The sequence below is a fragment of the Callospermophilus lateralis genome, chromosome 4 (genome assembly GCF_048772815.1).
Source record: "Callospermophilus lateralis isolate mCalLat2 chromosome 4, mCalLat2.hap1, whole genome shotgun sequence".
NCBI classification, from domain to species: domain Eukaryota; kingdom Metazoa; phylum Chordata; class Mammalia; order Rodentia; family Sciuridae; genus Callospermophilus; species Callospermophilus lateralis.
Window position 1 is genome coordinate 82902661 of NC_135308.1, and position 19513 is coordinate 82922173.

A 19513-nucleotide genomic window follows, 5' to 3' on the forward strand; every position below is an offset into this window, starting at 1 on the left:
TTATTTCTCAGAAAAAAATAGATTATTGTTTATTGATGTACAATGCCCATCCAGAAAAGGAAACAAAAGGTTCATACCTTTTTCCCCAAGCCTGTATCACTGAACCCTGCCTAACTCTATCCAGAGTTCCAGATCTCCCCCATTTTCAGTCCATTTAAAAATAAGATGGGTCTTTTTCCTTTTTCTTTTTTTTACTGGAGTTGGCCCTCTAGGGAGTATTTCTGGAGACAGTTTTTGTTGTCACACTGAGGGAAGATGTGCAACTGGCATCTAGCAGGTAAAGGCAGAGGATGCTGTTAAATGTCCTATAATGAACAAAAAGTAATTCAACCTATAATGTCAGTAGCACTGGGGTAGAGAAATCCTGAAGCAGAGGAACATTGATCTTGACCTGGGGGTGACTGCTGAGGATATCTACATCGCAGTGGACAAGACAGATGGAAATATGAGAGGGAAACTGAGGTAATTATTAAAAAGATATTTTTTGTGACCAGATTTTTGATTCACAATCATAGCAGGGGAGAAGACACCTCTACCTTGAGGTGAGAAGTGGTGCCATCCATTGATCCTTCCACATTCAAGGGATCTGAGGGAAACCCCCCCCCTGCGTTCTCCTTAGGATGAGGCTCTTCTCTGATCCCTGGTTTGAGACAACACACTTCTGTGTGGTGGAGCTACAGAGTATAACACTGAAGGACACAGAATGAATTCTGAGTTCAAAACGTGACTCCATTACCTCTGGGCTACACGACGGAGATTAAGATTCCTAACTCCTCCTGCTTCTGGACCTCATCAACAGACACCACGTCAGCATCCACTTCATGGATATATTAGGGTTAGTTGCATCTCCTGTGGGGTGCAAGGGCAGGAAGTTTCCTCCTAAAGGTGACGAGACTCACCTTTATATCTGTCACATCCATGCGCGTGTTGAGAGTCATAAAGACACATGTATGCCCACCTTCTCCTGAATATTTTTTGCATTATTTTGATACGACGCCACTCAGCACTTGTCATTTACTCTCTCCTACTCTTTTCTATTTGTTTTGACACCCTGGGCAACGGATTACATTGGGCTCCTTTAGTATTTCCCATGGTGACTAACCCACTTGTGTGTTTGCATGTGTGGGCAAATGTAGCTAGACCGCCTAGTCCTGGCTCCTACTGACTAGCTATGATTTTCACCTACATAATTATTTCTCTGTGCCCAAGTCTTCACATTACTAATAGAATAACAATGCCATGTACTTTATTGTATTGTTGTGGATTAAATAATTTAACATATGTAAAATGATTTGACTAGTGCCTGGCATGTTGTAAATGCCATACTAAGTACTAGCTGGAATCATCATCATCATCATCATTATTTTGTGATCTATGTTACACTCCAAATAGTTACTAGTTGATAGATCATTTGTTATTTTTGAGTGTCTTTGCTTAGCCCACAGCCTTGACCTGGAAGTATGTTCAGTTTCTAACACCAGAAGGAGTGAGCTGGGGGTATGGAGGGAGATTCTTGGTAGCACAAACATAAAAGAGGTATCATGTTTACTTTTTCTGTGCAGTAGTCTTCTTAGAACTTCTCTTCCTCATAGTTTTAGCAATTGTTTTTTCAATGTACATATTTTTAAAAGTCTCCCTTGAAGAATGTGCTTATGAAAAACTCTCCTTGCTCCCTTTCCCCCTAACGAAGAGATGGGCCATTTCGATACAAACTAGAGCATCCCAATTCTCCATACCCATATCACCCTGTTTTCCAGAAAGGTTTCATGCCTCATTTTATTAAAAATCAATGCATGACTATTTATCAACATTAACATCATCAGTGAGATGTCAGAAATTGAATTTGCAACTCTAGGGAAGCCGCCCCATAGAGTTGAAAAACAAAGGAAGATACTCAATTTGGCTAGGGCTGCTACCGTGCTGTATTACAGGGAAATATATACCTCATCCTTCTGATTCACCTCTAATAGAATTGCAACAACAGGATTCAATTAAACTTAATAAACATGTAATTAAGTAAATGCTGGGAGCGAAGCACCGTGCCAAGTGTTTGAGGTCTATAAATACGACTAAGATAGGGACCCTGCCCTCAAGGCACAAACAGATGGTGGAGGGGAGAGATGGAGTGTTAACTTAGTGGAAATAGAATCATAAAGAGCTTTATCAAGAAGACAAAATTTGAAAGGGACTTGGAGAATGAGCAGTTGTTCAATAGTGGAGTTAAGGGAGGCAGCATCTGGCTGTCAGAAATCCTAGTTCTTAGAGATGCTAGGGAAAGTGGGGGAGATGTATGAAAGGTCTGGGATCAGAAGCCACCATTCACTCAGTCTGTGGTCACCTGGAACAGGTGGGTATTATAGCATGGCTCATGAGCCCATGTGAGGGGGATGTTTCCATGGTAATGCCAACATCCTGCACTGAGTGATTCTGGGGGAGGGAACAGTTGAAGAATAGGGAGAAAGGAAGAGGAGAAGAGAAGAGCAAGACAGTGAGAGATGGCCCTAAAATATCTAGTCCCTACTCTAAGTGTGGCCCTAGCTGGTTCTGGCTACTGCTGCTGAATGATGATGATTCTGCAGGGGCAGACACAGAGAGATGGCCTAAGCATCATGATGAACCCTAGAGGGTCAGGTCAGGACCCAATTATTATCTGGGAGTGTTGTAACAATTCAAGGAAGCAAAAAGTTATTGCATACTCCAGGGGAAATACTTAAGAAGGTGTGATGATATTTATTTGCATTTTTATCGTTGGTATCTCAACTATTTCATAAGTTGCAAGGATCAAATGATCTCTTCCAAGGTGATCAACCAATCCTCCTCTTATCTGAGCATCTTGGTTGTCCATCCCACAATATCCATTTTCTCACATACCTCCTGCCTCCAAGGTGACAAAATAGAAAGAAAGCCATTTTAGAGGTGGTAATGTGCTGCATTTAAAGCCATTTTAAAACGTGGCAGTCCTACTTTGGGTTACATCCCCCAACTTCGCCTTCTCTTAGCAGGAAGCAACGTGGAGATGTGGCTGCCCATTTTTCCATAGAAATGGAATGCAGAAATTGACAGTGGGGAAATGTAACAGTGGCCCCCTTTATGCATTGAATGTAGCCCTTGCTGCTCTACCACTGCAACTAATTTTTAAAATAGACATGCTTCTCTTCCTCTCCCAGCTCTTCCTTAATCTCAGGAGAAACAGAATTCCCTTTCTTCCATTTTAGGCAGCTTTATCTGTCCTTAAGCATACACCCACTATAGAAAGGAAATAATCTAGACTTTGGGGATGGCACCAGAAGATCTCAGAAATGACTGTTTCCAAAATTAACAAGTGAATTATAACTCCAACAGAACACGTGGAATGTAGCCTTTGAATTGCCTCTTTAAAAGCCCCCTGGTTCCTGCTGATGGGCAGAATCACAGCCTCTGGGACAGAAGTCTTCTGTGTTCTCCTTTGCTAGCAAAGCAATAAACTTCCTTTTTCCTTTTTCTCAAAAATAAAAAATGAATAAATGTGCAAGTTCTAAACTGCCCTCTGCTCTTGGTGGCTGCACATACTATTGTGAAAGCTGAGGGAAAAATGAGAAGAGAAGGCTCTTACTTTTGGTCCCCTCATGCAAACTCACCTTCCCAGCCCAGGCTCAGACACCCTTGCTCTAAGGCTGTGTTTTAGCGTGTGAGAATATTCCTTGCAAAGCAGCCCCCAACGGTATATGTTTGAAGTTGATAAACGATGTTTGTTTATGAAGATGCTACTGCTTCTCATACACAATGCCTGTGTGTAGCAGGACAAACAATGACAACACCTAGCCCGTGACCAGGATTCCTTCTCCACTACTGGTTTGGGGTGATAGCTTTCGCTTTCTTGTGGTTGGCATTTTAAGCTCCTCTGCTTTGCTTCAGAGTGCTGGATACCTTTGCTCAGAGGGAGTCACACTGCTTCCAGCTGCTCAGTTGGGACGGCATATAGTGGGCTATGGTATTGACTGTCACAGTGTTTGGTGGTGCCTTGGGTCTGGTTGTTGCAATCCTGTGAATTGTAGCATCTCCTCTGTTGTGTCTCTGCTGGAGCTATTGGCCCTGTGAGCCCTGTGTGTCTGCTCCACTGGGAATATCCCTTTCTTTGAAATAAACTTGGATATCAGAATGTGAAACGAGCCTTAGTATCTTGGACCACCCTAGGAGAGGAAGAAGGAATGAATAGCCTCCTTCCCCGACCCATTGCCAGAGGTCTGTTTGAAGCATGCTTGGTCATTAGTGGTCATTTCAGCGTTCCTAGCTCTGAACTAAGCACAAAGCAGGGCCTTTAAGTATAAACTGTTTCAGAAATTCCCCTCCACATCTGCCTTTCAAGACTTGAACGGCAACCTTTGAATAGCATCTCATGGGACTTTTCTAAAGATGGTTTTTGACTATGGTTTTTCTTTCTCCATGACCTACTTTCCTTCCTTCCTTTCTTCCCTCCTTCCTGCCTTCCCTTATCCTCTCCTTGGCTTTCTCCTCCTCTTCCTCCTTCTTCTAATTTACATATTGACTTCTCTATTCCATCCACCCCATTCACTTCTTATCATGCTGCTGACCAACATCTCCTGTCCAGTGAGCTATATCAAAGCTTCTTCAGAATGGAGGTCCTCTCCAGCTCTTGGTTCCCTGTGCACGGGAAGTCCATTCTTGAGAAAGCAGGGAGTGCTACTGTTAGCACAAAGAGGATGGGGCTGGATGCATCATTCATGGATCATTTCAGCTTTTTATTCAGGAACAGTACTAAACCTATGGGTATGACCCACTTTCCTGGTAGAAAATGAGCCAAAGGAGGGGACTGAGCTTACATAGGTAAGTAATTTAGTGAGTGTGTCAGTTTGGGCACTGGGGAATTTGGGTCTTTGGATTGGTGGTCCGGGTCCAGCACCTGGAAAGGAGTTATCTTGGAAGAGATTAGTGTTTCCTAGAGACTATCATTCTAGGTTTGATGAAACACTTTCTCCCCATCTGCAGCCAGCATCTGGGAAGGATTTATCTTGGGAGAAATGAAAGCTTATCAATGTATGGCTTTCTTTCTCATTCCCTTTTCCCAGGCCACACTATCTTGGGGTTTTTCATTTTCCACATCCAATAGCTACCGCAATCACAAACATCAGACAGAGGCGAACACAGAAATCATCTTTCAAGTTCGAGAAACCTCTGCATACTCTGTGTTTGAAGCAGAGAATGGTAACTGCTGAAAAGGGCTCCATTCAAACCCTTCCACAAGGCTGCCGTTATTTGTGTTTTAAACCTCTTGTCCTCTGGTTGCTCATTTGGAGCCTCCACTCCTTGCTCATTGTCAATGTGACCGACTTATTGCAGACTCAGGGCCTGCTTTCTGTCACCCTCCTCCCAGCCTGGCCACATGGTTCTCACCTATCAAGCACCAGACCCAGGCCCCACATCTTTCACGAAACCTTCTATTCTGGCCTCTAGGTGCTTTCTTCTCTTCAACTCTGCAGTACTGCAGTGAAAGAATTCTCTTGTATTTATGTCTGCGCAGCGATGTTGCCAATAGTGGACGAGTTTTCCCTTGAGGCTCCAGTATTAGACAGACCAACAAACCTGTCTCTCCCTCACTCCTGATCCTTCGTCAGCTGTTGCCACTTGTCTGAAGGGAAGGCAGGCTCAGAGTCGAAGCCTGAGCCATAATTGGCAGGAAGTGTTTGGGCTTTTCATTTTTGTTTTAACCTTCAAAAGTTGGTTAATATATAAAAGGCAAATTAAACAAGAAAATGGTCTCTGAATAGTTTTGGAATAGTAGCTGTCTTTTTTCTTTAAATAAATAAAAAGTAATTTTTATGTTAATACGAAGTGTTTTTAAAACTTATTAATAATATGGCTTCTTTTTCTTGCTTTTTTTTTTTTTTTTGAGGGGAGTTACCAGGGATTGAACTCAGCAACACTTGACCACTTGACCGCTGAGCCACATCATCAGTCCTGTTTTGTATTTTATTTAGAGACAGGGTCTCACTGAGTTGCTTAGCACCTCGCTTTGGCTGAGGCTGGCTTTGAACTTTCGATCCTTCTGTGTCAGCCTAGGGAGATACTGGGATTACAGACGTGTGCCACCGTACCCAGTTTAACATGGCTCCTTTTTCTATGGACTTTGTTTGTTTGTTTGGCAAATAGAGTTACTCAAAGATAATGCTTATATAAATAATGGAGGTGAAATGATAAAGCCACCCCCAAAAGCGTTGGCTATGAGACATTGAAACTTAGTTTTTCTTACAACATAAGAATATCAGAACTGCCACTTTTATTAGATGTCTCAAACCTGGTGAACTCTTTCTAGCAGAAACAATAAAAGAAACATCCAAGGAAGAAGTGCATCTTAGAGCATTTCATAGGATAGAGCTGCTCCAAACTCAGTGTGATCCTTAATGACCCAGTGTACATGTCATTAATGAGTTAATCTAATCCATTTATATCCACATGACTTTGGTCTGCATTATTTCTCCAAACTCACAACTCAAGTTAAATAGCACAATCAGAACTTAGCATGGATACTGAAGTGGAAAAGTTCAGATTTTGTATAGGTATAATGTGGTTTTAAACATGTTTTAGAATCTTATTCAGTTTGTAAAGTTTTATACCTCTTTGAGTTGTATACTATTAAGAGGACTGGCATAGTAGAAGAACAAAAATTAGGTATAAAAATAAAAACAGAACTTTGTAGCCTAAATTTAAAAAAAAAGTGTAGCCAGAGCCCATTAACTAGTCACTTAACATCTGACGTAATATTCCAAGGCAGATTAAGATCCGCACCTCGATTACTACGACTGAAGTAGGTAGTAACAGCCCCAAATAAGTTTTGGAAAGTGCACTTAATAACTAGGTCACATAAAATAAAAGAAACTAAGTCAAGCCATAAAAACACTTGATATCCAAGGAGGGTTGAGGATGGATTAAATGAATTGCAGCTTTATTTTCCTTAAAGAGCTATTTTCTAAAAAAGCATATATCCTGATTGCATTATTATCAACTACATCCTTGTTATTTTTATAAGACAAAGTAATGACACCAGAATCACATAACAATAGAACTTGAAGGAACATTTATAGTAGACTCATTAAGATTTTAATTTAAATTTAAAATCTCTTTGCCTAAAGATGTTTCAAAATGGTTGAAAATAAATGCTCTTATGTTTTATTTTTAATTAATCTTTTCCCTGCTTTATGATTCTCAAGGAGCCATTCTGCCTCTTATCTGTTTTCTTCCAGACAACAAATGACAAATAGAATGGAATGACTCCCTTTCATTTAAAACCACTGCATTAAAAAGGAAGATTAAGAAAAAAGTGCCATAAGAATTGAAGAGATCCAGTGCACCTTTTAGGTAGGTGTGATTATGAACACAAGTGTAATTCTTTTTTTTTTTTTTTGGATACTGGGGATGGAACTCAGTCACTTAACATCTGAGCCATATCCTCAGCCCTATTTTGTATTTTATTTAGAGATAGAGTCTCACTGAGTTGCTTAGCACCTTGCTTTTGCTGAGGCTGGCTTCAAACTCGCAATTCTCCTGCCTCAGCCTCCCAAGCTGCTGGGATTACAGGTGTGCACCACCACACCCAGGCACAATTGTAATTCTGATAACTTTTTTTTTTTTATCACATGCAAAGGACCTAATGCACAATGACATGAAAACAAGATTCATTGCCAGACAAGGAAAAGGACAGAAGTGGCCAGGCCATTGCTCCATGACTCAGGTACTTACGGGGCAGTGAGGTAGCCCTCCAAAAAGCCAGCCACAAACATGATGATCTCATTGCTCAGAGCCTGAGAGCCATACCCAGCTCTGATCTCCAGGATGCTCCAACCTGTGGTTTCCATGGAGTCATTGTAATAGCCATAGGCATCCCCACTCTTGTCCATTACGTGTTTGACTTTTATCGACTTTTCAGAAGGTATCCAGTATGCAGTTGCATAGTAGACTTCTGGAAGAAAAGGAAAAACTGCTAAAACGGTACTCCATAGAAACCTGGGATATTATTTCTATGTAACCAACAATTTCAACACATTTGTTTCTATTAGAATATAGTTGCCTTGCTACCAGTGAGGAAAACCAAAGCCTTAATCAAGAGGGATGTGCCCAGACCACAAAGAGGCAGGTCAAACGTAGAGGTGTAGTTACAGTATCACAGAAGTGGGCTTAAGAATTTCATCCTTAGGAATGAGGTTCTGGGTAGAGCTGGAGCTGGAGCTCTCTCATTTCTTTTTTTTTTTTTTTCTCTCCCTCACTTCTTAATTCAGCCAGTGAAAAGGTTCTTGGCCCTACTCACCAACTTTTCCATTTCTCTCTGCAGTTGAACCAAAGGCATTCTTAGGTTCCTTATCCTATATTCCCTGCACAATTCTTCCTGTGTGACATCCTTATTTTGCAGAAAAACTCTAAGCTATCACCTGTGGTTCCTCAGGGTGTTGGTAGTTCTGTGAATCCATCCTCACAAACCCTGCACTCATGCCACCTCTCCCTTCTTATTCACCCCAGTCCTACCCTAATCTGGATGCCACCCCCTTGCCTACTTCAGGAACTTTGTACCATGGTTGTATCCTAAAGCACACTCTCCTTCCCCCTTAGCACGATGCAGATGCTCCACTATCTCACAGATAAAAAGAAACAAAATACAAAAGCCTTCTCTGCATCTTGTGAACAGATTTAGCTAGTATTGGGATCGCTCACTCCCTTCATGAAATCATCATGAATTTTATGCATCCCTGCTGCATTGGGGACTGTGCTTGGTGCTAGAACTGCCAACATGACTGGCATAGTTCCAGGCCTACCTTCTGGAAGGAATGCACTCCCACACTTTACTTCCTCATTCCCTCTAGCCTGCTGCACGCCCCCCACTCCTCTTCCCCACCATGCCACCAGCACTGCTCCTGCCTGGCTCACTAATGAAATTTCCTGGTGTCCTATGAACTTGCCAAAGCACTTGACCTTGGTGACTCCTTACAGTTGTTGCTTAGTATCTCAGAGGATTGCTTCCAGGATCCCCGGCAGATTCCAGAATATACAGATGCTCAAGTTCCTTATATAAAATGGTGTAGCATTAGCATCTAGCCTACACATTCTCCTGTGTGCTTTTAATCATCTCTAGGTTACTTTTAGTGATGACTAATACTATGTAAATGCTATGTGAATAGTTGTTATACTGTATTGTTTAGGGAATAATGACAAGAAAAACGTCCATATATATTTAGTACAGACACAATTATTTATTTTAAATACTTTCAATCTGCGGTTGGTAGAATTCTTTGACGTAGAGCACATGGACCCAAAGAGTTAACTGTATTTTTAAAGTTCTCTCCTCCCATGGTATCTGGGATGCTCCTCTCTCCTGAATCCCATTCTCCTTTCCCTGCCCTTTTCTTCATTCTCCCTGTGGGTTCCCTTTTCTGTTGTATACTCCATAGTACACTTGAAAAGATAATCTGGAAGATTCTATGATCACTAGAGATTCAAAATATTTAAAATGAAAGTTGGGGCTAGGGTTGTGACTTAGTGGTAGAGTACTTGCCTAGTATGTGCAAGGCACTGGGTTTGATCCTCAGCACCACATAAAAATAAATAAATAAATAAAACAAAGGTATTATGTCCAACTACAACTAAAAAATATTTAAAAATATTAAAATAAAATTCATAATCCCTGCTACCCCCCCTTCCTGCTTTTTATCTGTCATCTCTCAATCTGAAAAAAATCCATCCTGCCTCCCCATCTTCATGAGTCATGTTCAATCAAAACTTCCTGAATTATCTCTCTTATCAGCCTCTTCCTTTTTTTCTATATTTCTGTGATAGTTTAGGTATATTACAACTGGCCTTTCTTATAGGTCTTTTTCTAGTTACCTTCGATCTTTAGCCCATTCTTGATTCTCTGCCAGAGTAATTTTTCTAAAATGCAAACTAGGCCAGGTGCAGTGGTGCATGCCTGTAATCCTAGCAACTTGGGAGACTGAGGCAGGAGGATTGTGAGCAAGCCAACCTCAGCAACTTAGTAAGGCCCTAAGCAATTCAGTGAGACCCTGTCTCAAAATAAAATACAAAAACAAGGCCGGGGAGGGTTGGGAATGTGGTTCAGTGGCTAAGTGCCCCTGGGTTCAATACTCAGTACCAAAATAAATAAATAGATAGATAAATAAATAAAACCCCATCACCACCACCACCACAAAAGAAATTCAAACTAATTTTGTCACCTTACCTACTAAAATTTTTCATGGCTTCTATATCTTATCAAAATAGCAATCCTTCACCTTACTCTCTTGGTCTTCATAACCTGACTTCCATCAGCCTTAACAGCTTTGTCATCACCCCTCCGTGCACTTTGTGATGCAGAAACTATTATATATAGCTCTGCAACAGACCATGAGCTGGGTCAATGCTTCTGATTTGTATATGCTATTTGGTCTGCCTGAGATGTTTTTTCTTATAGCCATCTCAAAATTGCTATTTAGAACTCAGGAAGCAGTGCCCCCTTTGTAGAGGCTGACTTCCTCTACAAGCTCAATGTTCCTTGTCTGTACATCTATAGGCCTTGTCCCACTGTACTGAACTTACATGTCTGTCCCTGCTCCCATACTGAATGCCTCAAGGCCAGAGACTGTTTTCTCTGTACTTGGAAAAGTACCTGGCACATAACAGGTACTCAATAAATAATTATGAAAAGAAAGAAGACGTAGGAAAGAAACAAGAGGGGGGAACAAAAAGAAATGGAGAAAGGAAACAGTACATAGTGCGTTTTTTTGTTTGTTTGTTTGTTTTGTTTTGTTTTTTCTCTGTGAAACCAGTTGTACATCTGTTGTGGTTATATTCAGGCCAGTCATCAAAGTAGTAGGAGGAGGCTGACTGACTCTCAGGTTCTAGGTTGAGACTCAGGGGATGGATGCTGTATCATTTACTGACAGAGGAAGAAGACTGGGAATAAGCCTGGGAGGAAATGTAAATTTAGTTTTTGGCATAGAGAGTTTTAGTGGTCAGGAGGCTAGAAAGTGTCAATATTTATATAGAGTCATCTGTTGACAACATTTAAAATTAAACCAACATTTTTTTTTACAAAGATTGTCAATCAAATAAGCACTACAAATAAAATCTTGACACTAGATCATCATGTTAGGGGACAGACAGATGTGAATGGTGGAAACATGAGGTTAAGAGAATAATTCTGTAAAATGGGCCCACTGTGCTGACCTCCACATGCTTTCTTTTCCAAAAACCAATTTACCTTAGCCCTGCCTGGCTTCAGCACATTCCTCAGCAAACTACCTGTTACCTGCAAGAGAAATACAGGCCCAAGATAATATTGATGAGAGGAACCCGAGAGATTTTTGTGATCAGATCCTGAAACTCTAAGAGATAAGGATAGTTCCTCCTACCCATAAAAATCTATAAGAATGTGTGGTTAAGAATCCTATTAGAACCAGTCAGCATGGGCCAAGGTGACCTAGAGTGGCCATGACAGAGGGGACTTGAAAATCTGATGTCACCTTGCTGTCAGTCAAAAGTCAAGAGGTGGACCTGAGAGGGACTCTCTGGAAATTTCTCTGGGATCCCTAATAGAATTGGAGTGCAGGAGAGGAGCACGCCCTCTCTCTTCTCTGAGAGGGCCCACTCTCTCCCTTGAGAGTGTCCCCTTTTCTTTTTTCCTAGCCTGTCAAGAAACTCACGGTTGTCACTCTGAGCAACATGGATCTTGAGAACCGAGGTTTGAAGAGGTGTCTTTGGGAAGGCCCCAGCTCCATAATAATCATGTATGTTAGCCCAGAGGAGCTGGGTGATGGGCTGATACTGGGTCAGGCTCAGAAAGATCCTGATTATGATTCCAAAAGAAAAAATCTGAAGTAGAACTAAGCCAATTTACTTCTTAATAAAAACATGACCCTAATGGAAGGCTTTCTTTAAGAAAAGTTAAGTGGAAGTGAAACTCTGTCAGTAAGTAAGTGTCTAATTGTTAGATACCAACCAGCCACAATTCGACAACTGTGGGCAGGTTCCATAGAAACTTCCCTCATGCTTTCAAAAACAATAAATATATTTCCCAAATTTGTTTCTGACCCCAAATGTTACAGCAGAGTCCTCTCCCAGCTTTTCTCACACTCTCTTCCACCCTCACAGCCAGTGAGCCTTGTATGGAATTGAGGAAGCAGGGCTTCCTAAAAGGGAGCCCTAAGGAGCTGTGGCAAGGGAGGAGTCATAAACAGGATCCATAAAAGAAAAAAAGGAAGGCACGTAATCCTACCGGTCTCTTCCCCGTGAGTGCTATCCACAAAGTGTGACTTCAGCTTTGGCTCCTTCTCTAACCCCCGACGTTTCTCATCTCAGCCTCCCAGCTCTGCCTTCCCCTCTTTGCTATGCACCTTGGCTTGCTCAAGGTAAGCTAGGTGCTTTGGCCCTGTGTTTTCACTGTTGTGGGTGCTGACAGGGGACAGATTCAGGGAATAATTCTATAAACTAGGCCCCGTGTGCTGACCCCCACAAGTGTTCACTTTAAAAAAGCAATTTACCTCCAGTCCTGACTGGCTTAAGTCCACATGGTATGTTAACATTTCTCATCAAGCTACTTGTTATCTGTGGAAGAAACGAAGGCCTGAAATAACGCTGGTAAGAACACCACTAGTTACCTTGAAGGAGGGAACTTTTTGTGATGCTTATACAGACCAGACTCCAGAACTCAGGGAGACAAGGAAAATTCCCCCTAACTATAAAATCTGTAAGAACAGGTTCCAATTATAACTGTTCAGCGTGGGCCCAAGGGACCTACAGTGGTCATGGCAGTGGGGACTTCAAAGTCTGATGTCATCCTGTTGTCAGTCGAAAGTCAATAGGTGGACCTGAGTGGGGCACTCTCTGGAAATTTCTCTGGGATTCCCCAAGGAACTGGAGGGCAAGAGAGACACACTGTCCCTCTCCTCTCTGAGAGGACCCACTATCTCCTTTAAGAGCATCCCTCTTTTCCCTTTCTATCTCTTCTAGTAAACTCATGCCTGTTACTTTGAGGAACATATCTGAAATCTTTCTGGCCTGCTTGCAAGGCTTGAGGTTTGAAGAAGGGCCTTTGCACTGTTACAGGCCCCAACCCTGTAACAGTACTGCCTAATTTCCTGATCACAAAAAATAAACCTCTGCAATATGAATTTTTTTGCCACCCGGTACCTCTATGGCATGAAAAAATCTTGACCCAGTCCTCAGAATGCAGTAATGATAATTAAATTCTAAATTAAGTTTGGCATATGCTTTGAGAATTAAACCCAAACTGAGTTCCTCACTCTAGCCCTAAAGGATATCCTCCTACTCCGAGATTTTTCTCCAAGGAGCATCTCTTTCTGGTTTTCCCAGCATCCACACTATTCTCTGATTTTCTTTAATCCTTTAGTAATTTAACCCATCATAGCTTTTTATTTTTTAAAATACATAAATCTCCATGTTGGGAGGCAAATGGTAGGAAAAGTAAAATAGTGAAAATGTAGAAAAACATTATTCTAATTGTAACCTAGTTGTACCCGAGCCTCTGTAAGAACAGGGTCTGTCTGCTTTCTACTTTATGTCCAAAACCGCTGTACCTAAGAAAATAATGTTACTTTGATGGCTCTAGTTTAATGTGTGTTGTTCTTTCAATAAAAGGCAAGTTTATCAGTACATTAATTCACAGAAGTTATTGTCAAAAATAACTCGTGTGATTAAGTCTGCAAGCTTGAGTAACAGACCTATAGGAGGGTTCCAGCTCTCAGCTTAGATCCGGCCAGCCAGAGAGGCTCGTGCCATCGGTCAATAGCCTCTCTGGAGTTATGAAAATGAAAAATCAGATTTAAACATCACTTAGTAGCAAGGTCCTCAAAAAGGACTTGCTTGACAAATATTGTTAAGTAGATAGGAACACTATTTTAAAAAAGTATTTTTCTTCTATAAATAAAGATAAGAGTCTCTAAATTATTTTTATATTTGTCTCTATGTAAAACCCCAAACACCCAAATTAAATTTCTTATATGTACTTGCATGCTTAATATTTTCTACGAGTTCATTGTTTTAGGTTGGAAAAAAATTCCTAACATTATTTTAGTGCCTTAAATCACTCTTTCACATATTCTCATATTTGAAATCTGATTTTCTTTTCTTTCTCCCCCCCACCCCCCCAACAGAGATGGAATCTAGGAGCTCTACCACTGAGATACATCCCTGGCCCTTTTCATTTTTTATTTTGAGAGAGTCTCCCTAAGTTTCCCAGGCTTACCTTGAACTTTTGATCCTCCTGCCTCAGCCTCCCAAGTTGATGTGGAAACTGATTTTCCTAGCATCTCATTTTATGAAAGAGTAAGTACTTGTCAACCCTAAGCAATATACTGTTGGCCTAGTATATTCAGTAAGTTAGAGGGAAACAAAAAAGAAATGAGACAGAGCAGGTAGAATATGTGAGCAAAAACAGAAAAAAATATAATTGAAAACAGAAAAAAATATAATTGAAACCATCTATTCAGATGAGGTAGAGTTAATGATTCACTGATTCTGATCTCTGAATTGCTTTCCTATGCTCACTGAGCAAGTCTCTGGTATTTCTGTCTGTGCACCTTGAATTGCTATCTGGTTTTTAGATTTGCTTTGACTCTTCATCAGGTGCTAAGCAAATAAATAATTCATGAATTAAACAATCTTGAAGCAACAGAATTATAAGGTGGTGCTTCAGCTTGACTCTCTCCAAAGACTAAAGCCTAATTCTCTTGCTGAAAGGGGGATTCTTTTGACCAAGTGCTCTCAGGAAACTAGAATGAGGAACTAGGACTTGGAGAGAAATTCAATTCAAGAATCTCCATCATGGACACTGGAGATTGTTCCCATGGGGACCTCCTAAAAGATGTGTGGAATGAGCTTCCAAAGTCTCCACCCCTAGGATGGAAAAGGGAGCATTTATCTGCTCCTTCTGCACAGGCCCAAAGTTGCCCTGTGGAGTGTGAAATCCTCACTGCCGGGTTTACATGTGTTTCAGTGCTAAGTGATTGCAATTTCAGAGATGCTCTGAGGTAGAAAGCAAGAAACCTGCACAGTGCTGCTGAGGTGGTGCACCTCATGTTACACTTGCATGAAGTTTGAATAAAAGGCAAGTAAGGGGATGGAAGAATGTAAGGCGGGATGCACAATGTATGGCTGTACCAGGTCAGCAGAAAGAGAGCGAGCTCTCAAAAATAGCTTTAAAGCAACAAAAGACTCATGTGGAAAAATGCTGGAGATTTGCTTGGATCTGGAATGATCCCTTTCCTCTATTCTTTGAAATACCCCTATACTTCACTGCCAGCTATTCTCCATTCTTGCCACAGTTCTGACAACAGAACATCAACTTCACCTCACTCTGATTTGGGCACTGTTAGCTTAATCCCTATCGCTTGCTAATTAGACATATTTATATGTGTGCACTTTGTCCAATGAACTTGACATTTTAGCTCCTTGAGGATGAGAAGTGACATCTCATATTTCCTTGGGTCCACTCCCTTGACCAACACAACACTTGATTGATCACATGACAACTGAAACCCTCACACTAGCTGGGAAGGTCACACTGCACAGCAGAAACCTATCAAGTTCATAGTGTGTTAATTCTTCATTTCTAATTTGGAATTAAAATTTTGATATCTTGGGTTTGCAAATGATCCCAAAGAAAAGAATGCAGGCTTGATTAACTCGATACTACCGTAAGCTGCAATTATATGGTATTTACAAGGCTAATAGATTTCAGAGCAAGTCAGTTTCTTTCAGTGATTTGCTCATTCTGTTTTCAAATCTCTCAAGAGACTTCCACAATTTTAATTGTAACAGGACACCTGTTGTCTGTGTGGACATAGAGTTTCAATTTCTACACCAAAATTTCCTCATAATTTCACTACCTCTATTTCATTTTCACCACATTAAGTAAATTCCTTTTTTTTTCAGTAGTACAAAGAAGCTACATAATAACATTGATAAATTTCCTAGCCACATTTTAAAGCTAAACTTGCTTTCTTTTTCTTTTTTGGCACTGGGGATACTGACCCAGGGCAGTCTACCACTGAACTATATCCCTGGCCCTTTAAAAGAAATTTTTTTTTTTTTTTTTTAAATTTTGAGACAGGGTCTTGCAAAGTTGCCCCAGCTGGCCTTGATCTTGCAATCCTTCTGCCTCAACCTCTTAAATTGCTGGAATTAAAAGTGTGCACCACTGCACCTAGCTAAAACTAAATTTTCAAAAGATTGTAAAATATAAATTGTAGGTGAAACTGAATTAAAAAAAAAAAAAACCTTGAGCGCATGAAAAGAGCTAAAAATGTTGAAGAAAATAAATCCCTTGAGTTTCATTTCATGAATGCTGCTGATGATCTCTTTTGCTGTAAGTGTTGCCTGGTGGTACTCTTACCTCCAGGGAATAGGTTAGGCTGTGCAAGCTCAGGAGTTTCACAAATGTTGAGTCAGATTCTTTTTCAAGAAAGATAGAAGAAACTACTTTTTTTCATATGAATTACCATCTTCAGAAAGCTTTGGGGGCAAAAAAAAAAACTTTTAAAAGAGGTGACAAAATGGAGCAAAAGGCAGGAAATACACATGTGTAACATATATAGTTTAAGTTAGCTGGGATAGACAGGCCAGGGCTGGGGCTGTCACAGCTTCCTTGAAGTTCCCTAAACCAGGAGGACGGCTCTTCAGCTTTTACTCTCAGTATGAGGAAGTTGTTCTCAATTTTAGAGGGGCTCTTAATTTCAGTCTGTTTGATCAATAGTTAATGCTTTACAAAAACAGAAGATAACAAGTGATGATGTAAAATTAATTCCTAAGGAAGTCTGAAAAAAAAGTGTATGTTCTACATGTTAGAACAAACTTTCAAAACAAGTTCAGTTTATATATTATAAAAATAAGTCACCATAAATCTTTTTAAAATATATCGTTCGGCCTCAATTTAAATGCTGAAGATGGATCTTTATAATTTTTCTTCTAAAGAAAGATTTTGATCTTTTATACTGGAGTCATGTTTTCCAGAAGGACCAGAAAACCAAGTTTAATAATAATGATAAATGGATACTTCTGCCAGGAATTGTTCTGGAACTTATATACATTTTTTATACTCAAAATGATCTAGGGAGAGCACAGAAATGTTCAAGAGTATAGGGAGCACTGAGTTCATCAGGTTCATTACACTATGATAATGGAGAGGAAGACTTAGGTTCTGGATAAGAGAAAAGATGCATTTAGGAAAAAATAATAAAGGTTATTTCAGTCAGTCAGTTATAACCAAGGAAAGTGATCTAAGGTATTGCTCACTGTTTTCTGAAATATTTGCTTAATGGGCTGGTGTGTACCCCAAATCCTGGAATACTGGGCCATGATTAAGCAAACATCCTGCTTTTATAACAAGTTATTACTTGGGAGCATACAGATTATCATCTGCAATTCCGATTGCCTCATCAAGCGATCCACCATGCCTTTCCAGAGAAAAGTGGCTCTAATACTGTTACTGGGAGACACAAATAATACATGTAGAAGCAACTCTAATACTGTTACTAGGAGATGCCTTGGGAGGAAAGGGGGTTGGGCCATAACACTCAATGCTCCAGAAATTCAGGGTCAAAATGGTAGGAAAAGAGGTTTTAATGAAAGCCAACTTTGAAGAAAGATGGAAGGCACTTCATTGTTTCAAAAGTTCCATCTCCAAAATCCCTGAAGGTGAGCAGAACTTTTTAAGACAGGGAAATAAAACAAAATACAGACATATACATGTAGATTTTTGGGGGGACAGTCTGTATCAGGCCTGAGACAAAGGGAAATCTTGCTCCCAGCTTCTCTGGTACCTGTCAGGGTTGGGCGGGGTTCACAGCCCTTCACTTCCTTCAGGTATTTAACATGTTTTGATTCCCTGAAGACTTTCTTATCACATCAAAAGGAGATAGGACTTCTTGGGGCTAAATCCAGTTTTCCTAATTTCAGGAAAGCCCCTAAATCCAGTCTGTTTCAATACCATTAACAGTGGGCCTTCAGTTATATAACACACACTCTATGCCAGGCACTGTTCCTCACAGCACCCCGAGCCCTGTGCTGTATACACTATAATAATACCCATTTTGCAGGTAAGAAACCTGAGGCGCAGACAGATGACATAACTGACCAAAAGTCACATGTAAGTGTCGAAATCGGGATTCAAATACAGGTAGTCAGTTTCCATGTTTATTTTGTTTATTATTTTTTTTAATTTATGCTACCTTTTTCTAATACTTTATGTCCAAGAATAAATAACTTGCATATAAAGAATGAACCCAGGGGCTGGGAGTGTGGCTCAGTGGTAGAGTGCTCGTCTGGCACATGAGAGGCACTGGATTTGATCCTTAGCACCACATAAAAATAAAATACATAGATATATAAAATGAACCCAAAGTACTGTGAGACCCTATCTCAAGTAAATTTGGAAATAAGAAAACACTCAGAGCTAAAAGAATGGCTGAGATTGGTCCAAATCACTGGTCTGCCTCGTCATATTAGTGAGATCAAGTTGACTTCCCAGAACAGTGAACCCTTCAACAACTAGAGGGATAACCTATCTAGAGAGGAAATCTGTTAGTCTCAAGCCAGCACTGATGAGCTACAGAAGTGTAGAAAGACAGTCTCAGACATCAGGCCAGCTGTGACAGACTGGCACTATCCAGCAGAGGGGCAGGTACTCTATTGGCTGATTCAAGTGTCCAGGGCCTACTGGTAGACAGATGAATCAGGTCTCCAGCCTTAGAATCCGTGGTATTATCTACCGTCCTGAGGTTGGATCACAGTGAGAAAGCGCGTGGAGCAGTCTACATAAATATCCAGTCTGCTTGACAGTTATATTTCTAATGAATAATTAATAATGAATGAGTCTGGTGAATAGATTTGGGTGTATATCAGGGTGAATCACCTTCCTTGGATCTGATCAGATCTGCAGCACTGGGAAGATGAATGACTGTAATCTAGCCTGGCAAGACTAACTGCCAGATTCAGAACCAGTTTTACCAAGGTATATGCTATGCATCTCAAAGTAGCCAACCTATCTTTTCCCCCAGTGACAACCTGACTTCGCTATATATACCACTTAGAAAAATACAAGGAAGTCTGGGGATATAGCTCAGTGATACAGCACTGACTTAGCATGCATGACACACCCTTCCTGGGTTTGAGCCTCGGTGCCAAGCATATAATTATGCAAGAAGAGTCTAAAAAATATGTATAGAACTTTTCATTCTAGAAAGATAAGTGTCACATGATTAAATGTCTAAAGTGTATAATGCTTGAAAGACACAATCAGGATGAATATATAATTATTTCCTAATTTCTGAAATTAAAAAAAAAAAACTACCAAGTGGGTTTTAAAAATTAAAGAAGTTGTTTTTGGGAAAATAGATGCATATTAGAGGATATGAACTTCATTCTGGAGAGATGAAGATGCAGTCCCTTTGGTGTTTATCAAGTCCTTACCAAGCTCAGAGAACCGAACTGGATACTTCAGGGAACATGTGACAAGCAA

General features: G+C 40.5%; 1 protein-coding gene across 1 annotated transcript in view; it reads right to left on the reverse strand.

Moving 5' to 3' along the window:
* Positions 1-19513, reverse strand: part of Plbd1 (phospholipase B domain containing 1) — a 61039-nt gene that overhangs the window by 39610 nt on the left and 1916 nt on the right. Inside the window, exon 2 of the mRNA XM_076854145.1 lies at positions 7735-7954. Within this exon, the coding sequence (XP_076710260.1) occupies positions 7735-7954 (220 nt within the window). The remainder of the gene's footprint in view (positions 1-7734; positions 7955-19513) is intronic.